Source organism: Vitis riparia, chromosome 7 (genome assembly GCF_004353265.1).
Source record: "Vitis riparia cultivar Riparia Gloire de Montpellier isolate 1030 chromosome 7, EGFV_Vit.rip_1.0, whole genome shotgun sequence".
Classification (NCBI taxonomy): domain Eukaryota; kingdom Viridiplantae; phylum Streptophyta; class Magnoliopsida; order Vitales; family Vitaceae; genus Vitis; species Vitis riparia.
The window spans coordinates 23,004,094-23,025,609 of NC_048437.1; the positions used below are offsets into that span (position 1 = coordinate 23,004,094).

General features: G+C 35.7%; 1 protein-coding gene across 6 annotated transcripts; it reads left to right on the top strand.

The window, feature by feature from the left end:
* The first annotated feature begins 91 nt into the window (after positions 1-91).
* On the top strand, positions 92-20,190 carry LOC117918425 (probable inactive histone-lysine N-methyltransferase SUVR2). Of its 6 annotated transcripts, none has more exons than XM_034835079.1 (13): positions 92-311; positions 1,292-1,329; positions 2,599-2,705; positions 5,326-5,412; positions 5,557-5,791; positions 5,902-5,937; positions 6,047-6,665; positions 7,247-8,484; positions 8,722-8,987; positions 11,648-11,714; positions 11,826-11,876; positions 17,732-17,825; positions 19,877-20,190. In XM_034835079.1, exons 5-13 carry the CDS (start codon positions 5,609-5,611, stop codon positions 19,903-19,905), a joined length of 2,583 nt encoding a protein of 860 aa, XP_034690970.1. In that variant the 5' UTR covers positions 92-311; positions 1,292-1,329; positions 2,599-2,705; positions 5,326-5,412; positions 5,557-5,608; the 3' UTR covers positions 19,906-20,190. The 6 variants fall into 6 exon arrangements, with proteins under 6 accessions (XP_034690970.1, XP_034690969.1, XP_034690967.1 ...); XM_034835078.1 differs by having other exon boundaries at positions 92-307; positions 2,583-2,705; XM_034835076.1 differs by having other exon boundaries at positions 92-307.
* The last annotated feature ends 1,326 nt before the right edge of the window (positions 20,191-21,516 follow it).

The following is a 21,516-nucleotide window of genomic DNA, read 5'->3' on the forward strand; positions in this document are numbered from 1 at the left end:
TAAACAGCCCTGCGCAAGATAGCAGCTTCAGGAGTTAGTAGTTAGGAATCTCTCCCTCCACTGGCGCTTCCACCACCTTTGGCGCGTGGGCGCGTTCATCACAAGTGCCACTCCACACTCTCTCTGCACACGCGCATCGGCAGTGTGAGAAGCCATTTCTTCAACCTATATATTGCCTCGCCACTCTCATCGTTCTTTCCTTACTCGCTCTTTCTCTCTCTGGAGCGATCGATTCTTGTCGGTCCGTGCCCTACCTTTTACGTTTCGGAAGGCCGAGGAGGCTATAATACCCGGATTTCTTCGAAATGTTGGTAACCCTGGTTTCACAATCTCCCAGATTCTCTGCTTTTTGCTTTGTTTTTGTTTTTTTGAAGCATTTCTTGGATGAAAATGTCGTTTTATTGCAACACTTTCTCGACTGAGGGTTTTTGCAGCGTATTGAAAGTGTTTCCAAACTCTGAAACCTTTCATTTTTATTTTTTCCATTTTTTTTGTTTATGCGAAACAATATTTCAACTCTGTTTCGAAAAAGAACCTATAAAAAAAATAGATATATTTTAAAATTCTGTTTCGAGTGTTTTTGATGCGGTTGGAAGTGTTTGAGTTTCATTTACATGTACGTTAGTGTTGTTTGGCGACTGGAGTTCCTCTTGGAAAGTGCTTTTGACTTCGGCTATGTTTGGCTCCCGGAAAGTTTGATGAAAACGCACGGGGAAGAAAATACAAAGGAAAATAAATAGTGTAGTAAAATTTTAAAATTATTTTTATTTGCTATTTCAAATTCGATTTATTTATAAGATAATTTAAAAATGCAGTTTTTAACCTGTTTTAATTATATTTGATTCTATTTGGTATTTTTCATAGTACACCCAATGAGAAAATCATTTTCCTTATGTTCACCAAACATAACCTTAGTGGTTGTTTGATTGTCGAAAAGCTGAGGAAAAGGAAACGAAACCCTTTTTTTTTTCTTTTTTTTAATTTTTTTTATTGTTGTGATTTTTGTAATGGTTATTTATTTATTTATAATTTCACCGGGAAGGTCAATTGGAGGCTTTTAGTCTCTGGAAAACTGAGAAAAAGTAGATGAGAAAACCTTGATATATTTTTTTAATGTTGTTTGGTTGAAGAAAATGGTGAACTCAAAGGTTAGCAATGATTGTATGACACGTTTAAAGAGGTCCATATTTGAAAACGTGGTTACTTTGATTTTCCACCTTCCAGATTTTCATTCTTAGTCTCGTCCATCTGAACTGTTTTTCTTATTTTAATATTTGGGGGCAATTTTCAGGATTTCATGGCTTGAATCAATTTAGAAGAAGTTTTATGGTAAGATAATTGCTAGCTCAGGGGCTTGTCTGCCCGTCTTTTTGAAGGTTGAATTCTCTTAGAAGATTGTGTTTATGTGCACATGGCGAATGTATTTGTTTGTGCCTGTGCCTGTTTTGCACTTTCAAGTTTTAGACTTTATTTCTTTACTGCAGAAGCTGTTTGCTTTTACTTTGGATTGAGTTTCTTCTTTTGCTAGGCAACCAAGAATATATTAAATGTGCCGAATAAAAAGAAGGGTGTGCAATTCAAGCACACCCGGTATACAAAGGGAGCAAAAAAAAAAAAAACATAAGCACCACAAAAGAGCATACAAAACATCCTCCCTCTAACACAGTCAGTTAATAAAATCTAACAAGGAACACGGACTCTCTTAGGTGAGTCCAATGGAAAAGGGTACAAATAAAAGAGTCCTTATAAAGCTTGATCTAAGCATTGAATTCCATCGAAGTATCTTGGATTCCTCTCTTGTTGGAGAATCCAAAACAAGCAAAGAGAGGCTGTTCTCTAAATCTTTTTTCTATTTTTGCTAACAATACTTCCATGCCAAACCTTTAGCAAATCTTTCACAAAGAAAGGGAGGACCCAAGAATAGTCAGAAAGAGAAAATAACAAATGCCAAAGGCCCCTTGCCCTTCCACAATGGATTAGCAAGTGATTGGTGAATTCTTTTGAATTTATACATAAGCAATAATGGTTAGCTAACACCCATCCTCTTCTCTTAAGTTGATCTAAGGTTAGGAACCTTTCCCAAACTGCCTCCCAAGGCCCAAGAACCCCACACTAGCTTAGAGGGGAAGGAGTAGAGGAATTTCACCGAGAACTTCCCACTTTTGCTAATCTTCCAAATTAGGCTATCATCATCCTCCCCCAAGCCTCTTTATTAGAAGCAAAAGAGGAGAGACAAAAAAGAATCCTTTGAAGGAGCTTCCGTGCACCAAACATCAAGCCAAATGAGTTTCTTAGGACTCGTTTGGCAGCGATTCATGTTTTCATTTCTTCATTTGCAAAAGTTTCCTTTCTTTATGCTTTTTGATCTACCTTCATTTCATTCATAAAAATAGCCATCCTTGTATTGTTCAAAGGCATAAATATGTTGTAAATTGCATCCTAGTTTCTTCTTGATTATCTATATCATTTTTCATTAGATTTTGAAGTTTTCTCTTTGTTTTCATTTAAATTTCATATTTTGTGGTTTCTTCAAATATTTTGGATGTATGAGCACACTGTCCTACCTGTTGTAACTGAGGAAGGGAGAATACTATTTAGGTGAAGAAATGAATGGGAGCAATAAATGAGGCGATTTGGATGGTGCATCCACCTTAAAATCAGTTACAAGAAGCGGTTTGATGCCATGCAGGTCTACATTGGGATTGGTGAGTTACTTGTGCCATAAATAGAATATTTGTAAAACTCAAAGAAGGAAATAACAAAGTGGTATGAATTATGTGCACAAGTAGCTTCAACACCAAGAGATTCAGGAATTGGGGTAGAGGCTGGAAGTCACAACACTTTTATATTGACATGGCAAGGTCATGGTGAACAGTTGAATCAGAAGAAGAATCAATTGCAGTAAGCAAGAGAGAAGTGCAGTAATGGGCAGGGAGCTGGCTAGAGTATAATAAAGCTCTTGCCTCTTCAGAGATCTTTTTGTGATTGTAGTAATGTGATTACTATTGTGTTCCTTTGTAATTATTTGTATTAACTGTATGTAGGTCTTTTAAGTGAAACAAGGTTGCATCCTTCATAATATGGTAGCATGTATGATTAACAATTAATAACAGTAAGAAAAATGGAAAGAAAAATAAGAAACTACTAAGCCTGTTAAAGCTTGTAAAAGCTGGTGAAGATTATGCTCATATTCTATGAAGTTTCTGAAATTGTTGGAGAATGATACATGGAGTGCATATATTTGACCGAGTTACCGTAATATGATGGGAAATGTCCTTTTTGAGGAAAAGAGTAAAATTAGAAGGCTGTAAATCATATGATTAAGTCTTTTTATTTTATTTATTTTTTCTTTTTTTGGCTATGTTCTCTTCAGTGGACTCATTCAACGTTTTTGGCAGTTTTACTAGTCCTGTTAAAAATGAACTGTCATGTGAAAGTGGCAATTTTTGGCTTGAAGTCAGGAAATTGTGTTTCGAAATAGTATTTTTGTCCGTAATCTTGGTTCAGGTTAACATGGCAATTAAGCTGGATGCTAATCATTCTCTCCTTGGAGGGCAATAGCCTAGGAGGCCATGGTCTCCAATTTTAACCTATATATGCACTACTTTGGCTAGCCTTAAACGTGAAAAAGCAAGTCTGCACCATCTGAGCTGTTTGAAATCTAGTTTTTGGCTGGGTATTGAACTGTCATTGGATGAATAGATGCATTGCCATTCTTTTGTCCAATCCTAGAAAACCTGATTTTAAGTATCCTCTGATGGTGAAAATCTGGTGGCAGAAATGGATGGGTTTCATCTAAGCTGGCTCCTTTATGTGAACTTAAGCTCTTGCTTGATGCAACTATGGTAGGCACGAGTGCAATGTTGTAAAGTGTGTAATTTGATTGAGTTGTTTGAGTAGAATGTGCAAAAGATAATTTTTAGGAGTTATCTTTGTTAATATGCTTTAGATCTGCAAAAACCAGTTGTTTTGGTCTTATTAATATCTCCTCTGGTGGACTGATTTATTGATGTTGCATCTTATTAGTGATATATGCTTAGTCAACGTCTTTACACCCGTATGTATCTACACAATGTTTAAGTAATAATTTTGAATCATTTGTGAATATGTTTCTTTTTGGTGGGCTGTTATATGACAATAGCCTGCTGTATGTGTTCCTGTCTGAAAAGAAGAAGACACATAATGATGTGGGCTAGCTATACAATATATATATGTTTAAAATTTTATATTAAAGGTCTGGCATGTGTTGGTCATCATAGATTGTCAATAAGAACATGTCACTTGTGATTCATTACTGTATGATTCTAAAAAGAAAATGAATTTAGGGACTTCTTTTAGGTTATGACCTTACTCCAAGACAATCTCAAAGATGTGTTAAGAGGATTAACTTTTCTAATTTAATGAGGGACTTATTTTAGGAGAGAAAATATTACGACAATCTCGAAGATGTACCAAAGAGATTAACTTTCCCTGTTTTCATCATGACATTCTTAAAGAAGTGCTAAAGAACAACTATCCCCATTTTCACATCCTAGTTCGAAGCTTTCAACCTTGGATGAAGGTAAGAACATCCTAGTTCTTGATTTCTTGGAGAAACGATTTTTGTTTACTAGATTTTGGATTGCATCCAAGATATCAGCTAATTCTTTTCCAAAATTAGGGTTTTTGGAATGAGTCAATCACAATATTTTGTGCCAAAAAAAAAAAAAAAATTGGCACAATGGCTGCAATGATTTCCTTCTTTTGGCATTTTTTTGTCCATCTAAAAAGAAGGAAATCATTGCAGCTATTTGTAGATTTTAGCAACTATATACTAAAAATTGAGCCAAAACATTTTGATATTCTAGGTGTCTGAGAGAGAGATTTTTGGAAATTGGTTTCCTTATTGTGCAGAATTTCAGATCTGTTTATGGAGTTGGGTGCTTTTTATATGTGGATTCTACAGTCGACCAACACCATGTAGTAGATTATTCGGACAAGTCTGCTGCTGTTATTTTAGAGGTTTTTGTGGGGGATTTCATGTCTCCCTCAGTTGTATCTTTGGTTGGCAAAAGGTTGCTTTTATAATTATATAATATAATAGAAGGGGCATGAGCACTTTGGTTTTCAATAAGGCTAGTATTGGCTCTTCTATAAGATACCATGAAGAGGCTCTTTTGTGTTTCTCTTTCTATATTCTTTGAGGAATGTTTCATACTACTTTTTGATTCATAATGCAGTAAGTCCATTATTTCTCATAAAAGAAATTTGAGATTGTTGATTCCTTTTGTAGACTTTAACAATATTACTGCCTGCTATTTGCTTTCATAATTTTGCTATTTGCAGGTTCTTGTGGGCGGGTGGGTGGTGCTTCGGGTTGATGCATTTGGCAATTCTGTTCCCTGAAGATTTTTGGCTCTGCTGAGAACTGAGGTTTCTTTTGTCACGCCTCTATTTGCCTTGTTCTTATATTCAAAGAATATCTGACAACTTTATGCATCTGATTTAAAAAAGTTTATTCAAGGAATACATAGATGATATTGTGCATCTTATTTTTCACGTATCTGAAAATGCAAGTCCATTTGGCAATTGGGACCCTTAGTGGGGGAAAAAGTGCTGGTGATCTGAAATGGCAAGGAATCCAAGAGTTTTGGCAGCCTATCGTGCAATGAGGGCTCTGGGCATTGCTGAGGCAACTGTGAAACCAGTCCTGAAGAATCTATTAAGATTATATGAGAAAAACTGGGAACTAATTGAAGAAGAGAATTATAGAGCCCTTGCTGATGCTATATTTGAGTATGAGGAAACTAAGGTCCATTTTGCCCTTTTTTTGCTTAAAAGTGTGGTTTGTTTTGTTTTTCAATTCTTTTCTTTTTATTTCCTTTTTGTTTTTTCTTTGATTTTGTCGATTTCATTTATCAGGTGGATGAACAGAAGAAGCAATCTGAGATTGCTAATGTATGTCACCCATTTCTCATTCTTGCATCACTTGTGTGTTTTTGAGATCGCATTCCCACTCTTCCATTTATAGCTGCTAACTAATTTGCTCTTTGACTTCATTGACTAGCAAGATAACATTTTGGAGGGAGAGACTCGGTTGCATGATGAGCCTGCTCGTCCCTTAAAAAGGTTGCGCTTAAGAAACCAAGAAATTCAGGTTTCACCTTCTCTCGCAAATTCCAGCCAGACACTAGGTGGAGCTGTAATGAAAAGGCCTAAATTGGAGGATGCTGAACAACCTCAAACTCTTGCTGAACGGCAACCACAGGGTATAGCAGAGACACCTGAGCCCAGTGTTGGAAACATAAGACCTGAACTGCAGCCTGTTTCATCACCACAGGCACATCTTGTAAACAAAGGAAAGCAACCTGCTTTGCCCCAACCCTTGGCAGTGCAGGGAAGATCTGATTTATCTCCACCATCTGCTACAAAGAGGGCTGAATCTGATCTTCTTCATACTCAGCAACGCCTCAGAGACAAGGGAAAAGAGCCCCTGTCACCCCAAATTGCTGCAAAAGAGAAAAGATCAATTCCTGTCAGATCATTCCACCTGAATGCTGAGCCTGGCATTATTCTTTCACCAAAACGGAAGGTGCATGATACTCCTGCCTTAATGAAGCCTAAAGATGAGCCATATACTGATGACATACTGCAGCTTGAGGTTCCTATTGCTGTGATCCATCCAGGTAACTTGCTATTGTCTCTTGCTTAACTGAGTTTGTTGTTCTTAGGTTACCATTGTGTTAAAACCTAATTTAATGATTTCTAAATTGACATTTTAGATGTCTGTTGAAACTTATTAATGTATTTGTACGTTTTCATAATCAGCCTACCAATCATGTATCCACAATGACAAAATTTTGAACCATTGGGACCAGGTAGTAATTTCTGACTATTTTGTGCATGGTTTTTAATGGTAAAAGTATAGGGTTTTGACATTGTAAATAGAAAAGGAAAAAGAAATTAGAAAGAAAGGATCTGAAAAAGGAAAAGAAGTTAGAATAAAACTCCAAGTGTGTAGAACGTTCATAGAATTTTTCGGACAGTAATTCCTTGCTCCCTATCTCTTCGTTACCTACTTGTGAAGAGCAAAGTGAAGTTAAGAATGAAAAAGAAAAAGCAATTCTAGGGCAGGATATACCAAAATTCATGTGACTGTGTTAATCATCCAAATCAGAGACATAATGGTCTTGCATTTACCTTGTTATATATTATACTGCAATTCATGCCTTTTTGATGCTTTTCTTTGTTTTATTGACTTTTACAGATCCATTACATAAAAGAAATTTTCCTGAAAATAATTCTACTGGAAAACTAGATGGCCCACAACCCCCTGTAAACAGTCGTGTAGATGGAGAAGATGAAGTTAATGGTGGTCCAGCTTCATCAAGCGGAGCAGGGACCAATCGTGAGCTTGCAAACATCTCAAATCTAGAGATTGCTTCCTCTCCCTTGGGAGAGGTGAAGATTTCTCTGAGTTGCAACTCTGCTCATGGAAAACCTGATTTCCGTATGCCAAGTCTTGATACACTTTTAAAGTTGGTAGAAGATAAATGCCTAAGATCGTATAAAATTATTGATCCAAATTTTTCTGTGACGAAACTGATGAGAGATATGTGCGACTGCTTTTTGGAACTAGGAACTCACACTGAAGAATCACATGAAGGATCAATAAATACGACACCAACTGGTGATTTGTTGGGAAAATCTACTGCACCAGATGCTGTAGGTTCCTGTGGGGATGAGGAAAATTTTAGCATGTCATCTTGTATAACGAATGGATCATTCAAGATTCAATGCTCAACTGAGGTGGCTGTGCCTCAGATTCCAAGATTACTTTCAACATCTTTGAATGGCCTGGGTGATCACATACAGCTCGATAGCAAAATTACTGAGAACAGTTGTGGAGAAAATGGCCAGGAAAAGGAAACAAATGGTCCCAATAATGCAAATTCACTTAGTCTGGTGTTGGTTCAACAGCGTCAATTAACTCCTGATGATATAAGGTTCATCCATGATGTTGATGACATAACAAAAGGAGAAGAAAAGGTCAGAATTCCATTGGTTAATGAAACCAACAGTGAGTTCCCAACACCCTTTCACTACATATCCCAAAACCTAGTTTTTCAAAATGCCTACATGAATTTGTCTCTTGCTCGGATTGGGATTGAAAATTGTTGTTCAACTTGTTTTGGTGATTGTCTATCTTCTTCAACACCTTGTGCCTGTGCATGTGAAAGTGGGGGTGATTTTGCATATACATTAGAAGGACTAGTTAAGGAAGACTTTTTAGAAGAGTGCATTTCAAGGAGTCGTGACCCTCAACAGCACCAGCTTGCTTTTTGTCAAGAATGCCCTCTTGAAAGATCCAAGGCTGAAGATATTTTAGAACCGTGCAAGGGTCACATTGTGAGGAAATTCATCAAAGAGTGTTGGAGCAAATGTGGCTGCTCCAAACAGTGCAGAAATCGTCTGGTGCAGAGAGGCATAACTTGCAATTTTCAGGTGAGAAATTGATCCTGGGATATTGTAATATTGCTGTTAATTGGTATTGGGACTAAATTATTTTCAACTATGTGATATGTTCCATATTTTATGAAAATTTTTCTTGACTGCTATTCAAATTTTATGCTCAGATACTCATATGTTGTACATATTTTGGGAAGACTGCCTATTCAACACCCTCCTGTTAGTTACATACATTTTCTATGATTAATTGACCTAGGATTTTCTATGTTTTAGGTGTTTTTGACTCCTGATGGAAAAGGGTGGGGTCTTCGGACCCTAGAGGATTTACCAAAAGGTTCTTTTGTGTGTGAGTATGTTGGGGAAATATTGACTACAGTGGAGCTGTATGAACGAAACATGCAAAGTACCAGCAGAGGCAAAAAAACATACCCAGTGCTCTTAGATGCTGATTGGGCTTTGAGAGGAATCTTGAAGGATGAAGAAGCTCTCTGTCTAGATGCAACATTTTATGGAAACGTTGCAAGGTTTATCAATCACAGGTAATTCTTTTAGAAACACACAAACACTTGCCTGAATGAATGTTGCTATATTTCTTTATCATTGTTTATTTTTTTTATTTAACTGGTATTGCATATGTCAATCATATTTTTGGTTTTATTGCTGAAGGTTTCATTTGGCAAACACTAAAGAGATGGTCTTGGTCCTTGAGGAAAGTGTTCTATTATTCAATTATTCTCTTATTGATCCTTGTTCTTTTCACTGGCCTTTGGAACTAAAGGCCATGTTATTTTGGGAGCTCAAACCTGCAGAAAATTCATTGTCTTTCTTGGACCATTGCTTTTAAGAGCATAGAATTTTTTATATATTGAATAAGATCAAGGAAATACAAGGCCCATTCTTCTAGTACGTATTTTAGGATGATTTTCTCTATTAAGGAGTTCACACATTTCTCATTTTCACTTGGAGATCAAGCTCCTATTGTTCTGAGTACTTTTGATGAATCTAGGGCAAAGTGAAAAAAATGGTTGCTTTCATATAGACCTTCCTCTATTAAGGAGTTCACACATTTCTCTTTTTCACTTGGGGATCAAGCTCCTATTGTTCCGAGTACTTTTGATGAATCGAGGGCAAAGTGAAAAAAATGGTTGCTTTTAATATAGGACCATAAAGGAAAACTTGTGTTTTCCAGATTAGTGGTTGAGGGTGGCTAGATCAGAAAGAGGGCCTTGGAGGTGCAATGAATTGTTCCACCATATTCTAGATGTTGCATGCATTTTAGACTGTTCTTTCTCTTGGTCTTCTTGTTCGGTGAATAATGTTGTTGATCTTTTAGCAAAGAGAGAAGCATTGTATCAGGCTTATTTTGTAGGGGATTTTTTTACCCCCTTGAGGAATTTCAAGATATATACTCATCCTTATTCTTTTGGAGAAGTTTTCTCTATCTCTTCTTTTGGTCAGATCTTGTCTACTTTGGAAGGATTCTTCATCCTTCATTTGTACTTTTAAATTCATATCAATGAATATGTTTGTTTCTGATTTAAAATATAGAAAAAAATAGATTAGTGGTTAAGGTTGATTCTGTTAGAGCTGAATTTTTAACCCTTGCTGGATGTCTTGAGGAATGTACGTTTAGAGGATTTGGAACATTATTCTGGATGCATGATGTGGTTTGAATGTCTAATGATAAGCCCAAACCTGGTCTCTTCCATCATAGTTGCAGAGGGATTGTGGTTCTGTATGTCATGTTAGGAACCACTTATACAGTGGATTGATCGGGAAGTAACATAGAGTTTGACATGCTTGCTGAAATAGAGGTTAGGATGGGTTAGTGTGTGTGTGGTGGACCCGTTATATAGTGGATTCTTGATTTGTATATCATGCAGTGGACCCTATATACAGTGGATTAATAGGGAAGGAAACATAGAGTTGGTCTTGCCTACTACAAAAGAGGGGTTATTGTGTTGTGTGTGTCTTGGTGTGGCTGGGAGGTTGTGGGTGGACGTTGGTATTGGAAGATGAGTTGGGATGGCTGGGATGTTGCTGTTGGAAGAGGTTCAGAGCCCTGGGTTTGGTGTTGTAAGGTGGTGTGGGGGGCTTTAGGGGTATAACAAACCATGGAATGGAACCAGAGAAAATAGGAAATTTTACCTGGGAAAATGCATATATGAAATGAAAGGACTTGTCATTTCTTCTAATGGACTTGTCATTCCTTCTAATGGACTTGTCATTCCATCTTTAAAGCACCTGTCTCATTATTTTCAGAAGTTTCTGGGTAATTCCAATTAACACAAAAAGAGCCTACTTATCCTGGACCACTAGGAAGCAAATGAAAAGGCAGTTGAGTCACTCAATTAGCGCCTGTAAATAGTGATTAGTCATAGTCCACTCCCTGCCTTTCAAATGATCAATAATCGATTTTTTCTGCCATACTGCTGTCAAAAAAATAAAAAAATAAAAATGGTTACTTTTGGAGGGCTGAAGATCACCATGTCTCTAACACTAGGAATGTGTTTATCTCCTGAAAACACCACCTCGAAGTAGTATTTTTACTGAAAGCCTTTTTTGGAGTCTTCAGCCTTACTCTATCATTTCCTTACCAAGTGGATCTATGCTCATGGGTAACTTACACAAAGGACTTCAACATGCCAATCTCCCCCATCCTTATCTCCTCAGGTTGATTGTCTCCATGCTCTGTTGGAGAGCTGTAATCCTACACAAATGATTCCCTCTCTGCCCAGACCTATAGAGGTTTGGCAAACTCACCTTGAAAGGCCTAAGCTCTTCAGCATGCCAAATCGTCACTCTGCCCATTCTCCAGCAAAAGTCAAACCAATCTCGCTGTCTTGTATTTTTCTGTCTTCTTTGCCAATGAAGTTCCTATTCTTGTTAGGGAAAACAACAATGATTATTTCTGCGCAGGTAATCTTTGTCAGGTTTGTGACATAAGCATATTGTGTTGAAGGATCAATTGTCCTTTTATATGTTATTAGTTTAATTGTTTCTATTGATTTCTCATGGTCTTGCTTCCTTGGTCAGAGGGTTTAGATAACTATGGCATCTTTGCCATTCTTTCTCAATTGACTTCTATATATTATTAATTTAATTGTTCCTGTTGTTTTCAATATTTTTGTCATTTCTTTCTCTTTATCCAAGTGCATTTTGTTTCAGTATCTTATAAGTTCATATTTTATGCTTTTAGGTGTTTAGATGCAAACTTAGTTGAGATACCAGTTGAAGTGGAATCCCCAGATCATCACTACTATCATGTATGGAATATTAGAAAATTTATATTCTTTTTACTGCCTCCTTTTTGCTAGTAGTTAAAACAACTTTTACAGTAGCGAATTTTATGGAGTTCTTTGTTTTCCATCTCGCAGCTTGCACTTTTCACAACAAGAAAGGTAAATGCTTTGGAAGAGCTGACTTGGGTAAGTAGTTTAACCTGTTTTATTACTACTCATTTGAAAAATATGGTTTATCATAGTTTTGATGGTATGTTTTATCCATCTTGAATCTGGGTGTACAGATATTAAATCTACTAGTAAGACGCTAAAACAATAAAACACTAAACACATCATGAATGAAGTGAAAACTCAGTTGATGTTGTAAGTTTAGAAACCATGATAGAAACATTTTGTTGCAACTACAACAATAACACAGGTTAACCCAAACTGATGTCGATACACAGCCAGCCACTCACATATCCATGCACTCATACTTACCAATTTTATTAGTGTAATGTTGAATTCTTTCTTTCTTTCAACATCATAACAGGGCCATATATAGGCAACTTGTGAAATAAAGTATCCATACAAAAGAAAGCGGCTAAACTATAAGAATGCTTTGTTAACTATAAGAAAGACTCAGTTCCCGGCAGAAGGGGAGGAAAGAACAGTTGGGAATCAGCACGAGTTTGTCATTGAAGCTACACATTCTTTCCTGGAATGTAAGAGGGATCAATGAGGGGGAGAAGTGCAGAGTCATCAAGTCAATGATTCACTCACACTTGGTTGACCGTGTTTGTCTTCAAGAAATAAAGGTGTAGCAAATGTCGGACCCTTTGGTGAGGAGCTTGGTCGTGGGGAGATGCTTGGAATAGGGGGCAATGGAAGCTAGAGGTCAATCAAGGGGTATTTTGGTGTTTTGGGGCAACCAGGTGCTGGACCTTATTGAGATGGAGAAGGGTGCTTTCTCAATCTCCTGCTGGTTCAAAAATTGTGAGGATAATTTTGTTTGGATGTTTATAGGGGTTTATGGCCTTGTTTTGACTAAGGAGAGGGAAAATTTCTAGAATGAATTGAGTGATATTAGAGGTCTTTGGAAAGATACTTGGTATGTGGGAGGGGGCTTTAATGTTGTGAGGTTCCCAGAGGAGAGAAGGAATTGTCAAAGGAGTTTGGCTTCTATGAGGCGCTTCTTGGAGATAGTCGAGGACCTAGAATTAATTGATCTTCCTTTAACTGGAGGTTCTTTCACTTGGTGTGGCGGTTTAAATAATAGACTAGCTTCTATGGTAGGCTGTTTCCTTGTTTATGAAGATTAGGAGAACTAGTTCAATGGTTTGCTCCAAAGCATCCTTCCAAAACTTGTCTCTGATCATGCACCAATCCTTCTTGATGGTGGAGGGATTATGAAAGGAAAATCACCTTTCATATTTGAAAACATATGGCTGAAGGTTTCACAGAACTGGTGAAAAGCAGGTGGGAAGTGTTCAAGGCTAATTGAGCCATATTTTGGCGGTCAAGCTAAAAGCCTTGAAGCAGGATCTTAAGGCTTGGAATAGGGAGGTCTTCGGGAACGTTTCTACTAAGAAGCTAGCAACCTTGGCATAATTGGGATATTGGGACTCTCAGGAGAGGGAAAGGCCTCTTACAAAGGATGAAAGGGAGGTTAAGAGGGGGGTGGTGGAAGATTTCAAACAATGGGCAGCAATGGAAGAAATCTCTTGGAGACAAAAATCAAGAAAACTATGGCTAAGAGAGGGGGATAAGAACACAGTTTTTCATTGGTGAGGAAACCTACTCTCTATTAGGCTTTTTGGAGTGGCTTAGGACCACTTGAGGGTGGGTGAGGTTTTTCCCCTTTTTTTTTTTTGTTTCTCCAGCCTTGTTTGGGGCTGTTCAGTATACCCCCTGTATACATGCGGCTTCTTAGCCTTTTCTATTATATTTGATTGTTCATCTATCAAAAAAAAAAAAATGGCCAATGCTAGAAGAAGAAGAAATTTTGTGGCCAAGTTAAGAGTGGATGGGGAACTGCTAGTTGATGAGATCAACATTAAAGTGGGTGTAGCAAATGCCTTTAGCAGGATTTTTGCTGACTAGGGGGATTGGAGGCCAAGCATCTGTGGGCTGAACCTTGACTTCTTGTCTAGCGTTGAATCAAAAGCACTAGAGATCCCATTCTCTAAGGAGGATGTCCTAGCTGCCTTGTCCAGCTTTAGTGGGGATAAAGCCCTCAGTTTGGATGGCTTCACTGTGGCTCTTTGGCAATGCTGTTGGGGCTTTTCATAAAGTGAGGTTATGAGGTTCTTCAAGGAATTCTATGATCTAGGGTCTTTCCAGAGGAGTTTAAATATCACTTTCCTAGTTTTGATACCAAACAAAGTTTTTTTTGGGGTGGGGTTGCATTGAAGATCTAAAGGACTTTAGACCAATTAGCTTGGTAAGAGGGTTATACAAGCTTCTAGCTAAGGTCCTTGCTAATAGACTTAAAAAGGTGGTGGTGGGCAACTTAGTCTCGAATTTTCAGCATGCTTTTGTGGCAGGGAGACAAATCTTAGATGATGTGTTGATAGCAAATGACACCATTAATGCTAGAATTAACGACAAGTTGAAAGGAATCATCTGCAAGCTAGACATTGAAAAGGCTTATGACCATGTTGATTGGAGTTTTGTTCTTGCTCTATTGGAGAAAATGGGGTTTGGATCCAATAGAATTAAATGGTGTATCTCTATAACTTGTTTCTTGGTTTTGATCAATGGATCCCCTTTAGGTTTCTTCCAAAGCTCCAAGGGGTTGAGACAAAGAGACCGTTTGTTCCCCTATCTATTCATTCTAGCAGTGGAAACTCTCTCTCACATTTTGCTAATGGCAAAAGAAGGGGGTTTTACTGATGGCTTCTTGGTAAAGGGTAGAAATGGTTTGGGTGTGGAGGTCTCTCATTTGTTATTTGCAGATAACACACTCATTCTTTGTGATGCTAGCAAAAAGAACTTAGAGTACTTGAATTGGATCTTCATGTTGTTGAAAGCCTTATCAGGACTAAAGATCAATATGGAGGAAAGTGAGTTGATACCTGTTAGAGATGTTTCTAACTTGGAGGAGCTTGCAGGGATTTTAGGTTGCAAGGTGGGTGCTTTTCCTACCACTTATTTAGGCCTACGCTTGGAAGCCCCTTACAAGTCCTATAGGGTTTGAGAAGGAGTGGAAGAACGCTTTCAAAAAAGGCTTGCCTTGTGGAAGAGATAATATCTCTCAAAGGGAAAGGGGGAGGGAGACTCGGATAAAGAGCACGTTGTCTAACTTACCTATCTATTTCATATCTATCTTTGCCATCTCGAGGAGGATAGCTGTGAGATTGGAAAAGATGCAGCAGGATTTTCTATGGGAAGGGGAGTCTTTGACTCACAAACCTCATTTGGTGAATTGATCTGTTTGCTACATGGAAAAACTAAAAGGAGGTTTGGGCATAAAAAAATTATCCATTCTAAAAAGGCGTTGTTAGGAAAATAGTCTTGGAGATTTGTGAGTGAAAGGAACCTCCTTTGGAAACGGGTTATTGTAGGAAAGTATGAGCAAGAAGGAGGGTGGTGTACTAAAGAGGTGAGAGAGGGGTATGGTGTTGGTGTGTGAAAGACAATCAGAGGTGGATGAAAGGCGCTCAATGATAGAACAAGGTTCAGAGTTGGAGCTGACAATGGGGTGAAGTTCTAGATAGATAAGTGGTGTGGGGACACTGGGCTAAGGGATTTGTTTCCAATGCTTTATTCTATAGCATCCTCAAAAGATGCTTGGGTGGCTAACATTTGGGTTGTTGTAGCATTGTCCCTAGGTTTGTTAGACAGTTACATAATTGAGAGCTTGAGGAGGTGGATGTATTTTTTAGGAGATTGTATGAATACTCCATTAGGGTGGACTTTGAGGATGCTATGGTGTGGTCGGGATCAAGGAATGACACCTTCTTTGTTAAGTCTTTTTACCCCTCTTTGGATTGTAGGTGAGTGGAGCCTTCCCTCATGATATAGTTTGGAATTCTTAGGCCCCAATGAGAGAGTTTTTTTTTTTGCTTGGGAAGCTACATGGATTGGGATTTTGACTCTAAATCAACTTAAAAGGAGGGGTTAGAGGATTCCTAATAGATGTTACATGTGCAAAGAAGATGGGGAAACAAGTGATGATATTCTCCTTCATTGCATAAAAGCACGCATTGTGTGGCAGTTGGTTTTTGCTTTATTCGATGTATAGTGGGTGATGCACTCTTCAATTAGGGGATTTCTCTTAAGCTGGGGTGGCTCTCTGGTGGGAAGAAAAGAAAAAAGGCTTGGAAGGTTGTTCTGTTATGTGTGTTCTAAACCATATGTAGGGAGAGAAATAGGGGAGTCTTTAAAAATTGTGAAATTATAGATTAAACAATTAAAAATTCTTTCTTGAATCTTTTTTGGGATTGGGTTAAATTGTATATTGGGGGTGGCTCTATGTTGATGTTAGGATTTGTGGATTGGTTAGGCTCTATGTAGGGCACGTTTGCTGGTTTTTGTGTTTTCACACTTCCTTTTGGGTATTGTGGCTGCTTTGTATACATTGTGTATACCCTTTTTTATTTATTATACATCTTTTTTATCTATCAAAAAAAAATTGTATAAATGTATAAAGATTTCATGAGAGGGATGAGGAATCCTCCCACAACTATACAAACCCAATCTAAATCACTAAAAACCTCTGCTATACGAGGAGATTTGTACAAAAAAATTGATCACAAAAGAATGTACCAAAGGAACTTCTCTTGAAAAGACAGCTAGGCTCCTCTCAATGGTGGCCCAACCCTAGTGGTGTATGTACCGCACACCAACTGTCCCTATCACTGTTGTCAGATTTGAAGTTGCATCTCATCCCTCCATTTCTCCAAACTTCAAAACAGAAGTCCCTTTCTCCTGTACTTGAAGCCTTCCAAAAGCAATCTCCTTTTCGTAGCTGATTATTTTTTTCATTTTAACTCTGCCATCTTCTTTTACAAATTAATAGAGATGTTTTGTTTCTTACTCTTGCCTTCCATTGATATTGCCTTAGGAAGGACCTTTTCTTGCCTTGGGATGCTTCTATGCTCTTCTGTTGAACTATCTATTGTCCCCAAAATTCTTTCTCAAGATTGACTATAAAAATCCTGTCTCATTGTAAGCATGCAGTTCATCTTTTCTGACTGTCACTAACATTTATTAGTTTGAGCCTGTTTGGTGCTACTGTAGCTTTTAGGAAAGTGGTCCTTTGATGAGAGTTTTGTGGAGAAGAGTTTTCTAACCAAAGTTTTTTCTTTTGTTCTTTGAAAACAGTTTGAATTCCTCTTTTTGCATCCTCTTCTGCAAAGACATCTCAATATAGTGTTGCTGAAAAGATCCCTTATAGCTTAAAATCTGCTTTAAAAAAAAATGCTTTGATGCATAATCAAACATGCTTTCAGACAGTTAAAAAGCTGCACCCAAAAGGCTGCCATCTTCTTTCTCCTTATGAACACACTGCATGTGGAATCCTAGCTGCTGGAATAGATTTCTGTTATGATAGTGTTATCTTTATTTACTCCTGGTTTTGCATAAATATGCGCAACTTCATTTTGACATACCTTTCGATTTGTACTGTTTATTGTGTCCTGTATGCGAGGATGCAATTTTGATCTTTGTTTTTTATTTTAAGGAAAAATTCTGAATAATTGTTGGCAAATATGTCTGATTGTCATATTCTTACTGTCTACTCTTAAAAGTTAAACATCTCTGAAATATAAAGAAGTAGAAAAAAAACGTACCCTATCTATGTCTTTCGTGTCTAAATGCAGAAAATTTATCCAATCAACAATTCACATCCACCAATCTAATTAAATGAGTAACATTTATTCATCAGATTCCTTTCCCTTTATTGTATACATGCAACCAACAGATCTCTACCAAAGCTTATTATTTTTGTATGTTTGCTGATATTAAAAAGAAAAAGTATGTTGAGTTAATTAATCCATTTATAAAATGAGTTTGTGGGAGTCTATATTTGTAAGCAGCTCAAGTTAATGTATCTGCAGGATTATGGCATTGACTTTGATGACCAGGATCATCCAGTTAAGACATTCAGATGCTGTTGTGGTAGCAAGTTCTGCCGTAATATGAAGCGCACAAGTAAGTGTATCTACTCTTCAATTACCAGAATCTAAGATGGTATTTGGTTTTTTTTGTCTAAAATCCAAATAGACCTGTGTTTGACTTGAATCTGAATGGAGTTTATTGATGTCTGATACTTTTGAATATTAAGGCTTTGTTTGGGTACACTTCCTGTTTTTTGTTTTTAATAATAAAATCTTCTATATAAAAAATAGAAATTCTTATATAAAAAGTATAAACTATATATATATTTTTTATAAATGACAAAGAGCATGTATTAAGAGACGCCAAAAAAGGGAGCACACCCAACGTATACAGACAATATGCACAGAATAAACCAAAACAAGCACCAATTAAGATAGAGATATCCAAAAAAATAGTGCAAAGCTAGCCACAATAAAGAGCATCTAAGAAGTTCAAAAGAGAGGGGTCTCCAATTCCAAAGGATCTTGGGACCACTCTAAAAGTGATTGAATGAAAACGTCCTTCAATCTTTGATTTGACAATTCTTCATCTTTAAAAATCCTTAGATTGTGCTCTTTCCAAATACCATCAAAATAGGCAAATTGGAGACAAACGCCAAACTGTTCTTTTCTTCTTTTTTAGCCCTTTACATTTCCGTTGTAGGAGATGATTTCTCATTGAAGCCGGAAACACCCAAACCAAACCAAAGACTGCTAACAACAAGGTCCAAAGCTCTCATCTTGTCACAATGAATTAGAATGTGATCAACTCATTCTTCACTATCTTTACAAAAGCTACATTGATGATCATGGACTACCCCCTCTTTATTAACGTATCTACAGTTAAGATCTTCCCCCAAACAGCTTTCCAAGCAAAAAAAACGTGTTCTAAGAGGAGCACAGGATCCCCAAAAGTATAGACTTATCTTATGTCTCTAAAAATTACTTTCAAAAACTTCAAAATTTGAGGTAGTAAAATATTTTTAATCAGTTTTTTAAAAACCATTACATTTTCAATTTATACCTCTAAAGAGTTCTTGTATTTTGCATAAAAGTTACTACTATTTATTGCTTTTGAAAACAGATTATTTGAATACCACTTACGTTATGTCGTTAAAATTTATGCGTTTAAGAGTTCTTGTAATAGTATCTTATATATAAAATGTAGTAGTTATTGTATAAAAGGTATGGACTTACCTTGTGTCCTTAAAAATTAAAATTAAAATTTGAGGTGGTAAAATTTTTTAAATAGATTTTAAAAGCTATGATATTTTTAAGGTAAGTCTCAAAAAGTTCTTGCATTTTATATACGAGTCATTAAAAACAGAAAACAAGAAGTATACCCAAATGACACTTAAGTTGTTTGTTTTTATTAACTTTTTATTTTTGTTAATGTCTGAATACAATTAAGTGTTAGCTTTAAATATGTTTATGAACTATAGTTTTCTTGAGAATATAATGAGTTGCGAAGCAAAAATAGGCTGCATGTGGTTGAATTTTGCTTTCAGTTTTGGGAACATTGTGGATTTAATTTAGATTAATTTCTTTTCCAAATCATGAGTTTTATGTTGCAGGTTTCTTTTTTAAACAGGAATTGGCAAGAAAATTTTAGATCCAAATTTGCTCAAAAATAAGAAAGAAAATGGACAAAAACAAAACTTATTTCACTCATATTCAGTTTTGTGATAATGAGAATGTTGCTAATTTGTCATTCAAATTGCATAAAAATGAGGTGGTTTGATTTATTTGTAAGTTAAAAATGACCCTAAATTTTCAAAAATGACTTGGGTTTTATTTTAACAAGCAAACAAGGCCTAAGTTTGCGTATCCTTGTTACAAGAATATGGTGACTGATTGCTCGAAAGATATTTCGAGGTATCTCTTGGAAGCATTGAACTTGATGAAAGACCATGAAACAGTATATTTACCTAATAACAAAAAGTTATTTTCCACTTCAACCATCCTAATCGGTATTTTTAAACAGGAGCTATGTCAAATTTTCCTTGGTTTGTTCAATAATATGCCAATACTCTTGTTTAGCATGAAATTTTTCTTCTTGAGAGTCAGTGCGCCACTGCTACTAACGATTATTAATCTGTGGTGCAGGGTCTAGGTCTGCATTAAGTTTGGGATGAATGGAACATAGGACTTTTAAGTAATGCTATTTTGACATTGGAATCCTTTTTGCCTCAGTGAAGAGTTTCACCTATGAAACCAATTTTGCTGGACTGTATTTTCTGGTACAGCCTATCATCCTTCTTAATTGACTGGGCTTTCAGAAATCCTTTTATCACACTTTTGGCTAGTATTGCAGGTTGTTGTTGTACAGGATCTTGTGTATGGACCAAGCTTTTTTAGGTTGTGTTTGGTTCCAGAAAACACTAAGGAAAGAAAAAATACAAAGGAAAATGTTTTTTTTTTCATGTTTGGTTATCTTATAAAAAAAATAAAATATAACTAAAATTTTATGTAGGTTTAAATTATTTAATTTTTATATCGATGAGTAAAAATAAATAAAATGAGTTTAAAGTAATAAATAAAAATAATTTATTAACTTTTAATCTTTATTTATTTATTTATTTATTTTTTGTTCTTTTAACTTTTTCTTTTTATTTTCTTTTTCTTGCATTTTCCCTCATATTTTTTTTATCGTTTTTCATCATTTGAACTTTTTTCTAAAAGATATAAATGTTTTAACCTTTCTCACCCTCTCTGATTCCTCTTTAATATTTGAATTTCCACAATCAACACTTCTATCTAGGAACATGAACACATAAAAAAATAATAAAAATTCTATGTTGTACAAAAAATTAAAAGAAATCTAGAAAATATAATATGATATAAAATATATATTTGAAGTTATTTTTTGATAAACATATATCGTAAAAATGGAAGATTGTTTGATAATATTTTCTTAAACTTGTTTTTAAAAATTATCTTTTATTTTTTTAGCTTAAAAACAAGTTTTAAAAAATATGGTTAAATAAGTTCATGTTCTCCTTTTGTTTTTAAAAATCAGTAAAAGTAATTCACTTATTTTCTAAAAATTGTTTTTTATTTTGCTTTATTTCTAAAACTTGTTTTCAGATAACAATAAACAAACAATATTATAAAATTTTAAAAATAATTTTTTATTTTTAAAAATAAATAACTGTTTTTAAATCATATGGCCAAACAAACTCTTATATCATTTGAAAACAGTTTTTTTATATTTTAAAATTTTATTATCTTTTTTATTAGTAAAATAATTTTTATATATTTGATCATTTTTTAGATAAAGAAGATTTGGTAAATTTTATCAGCTAATAATTAACTCTCCTAAGTGAATTAATAAGATTTAGGATTATTTTAAGTAGCTGGCATTTATTATTAGGTGAATTATATTTATTATTTTAACTAAATGATATTGTCTTTAAATTTCACTTGTCACTTATTTATTTGTAAATAAATTATTTAAAATTAAATATAATAGTTTCATATGTCTCAATGTAAATCTAAATTTTATAAATATGCATTTATTTGTAATTGATTGATAATGTTGTGTGTGGAAGAATTTAATTGGATTGGAGTTAAATATTCAAGTGGACCCATTTTCTAGATATATGTCTCAGTGGTATAAAAGACAAACAAAGAAAATAATGAGCAAGCTGGTCTAGACCTTGTATAGTTAGTGCAAGTGCTGTGTACATTAATTAAATTGGCTTGTATTATGTGTGAAAATGTACAAAAAAAAATAATTGTATTTG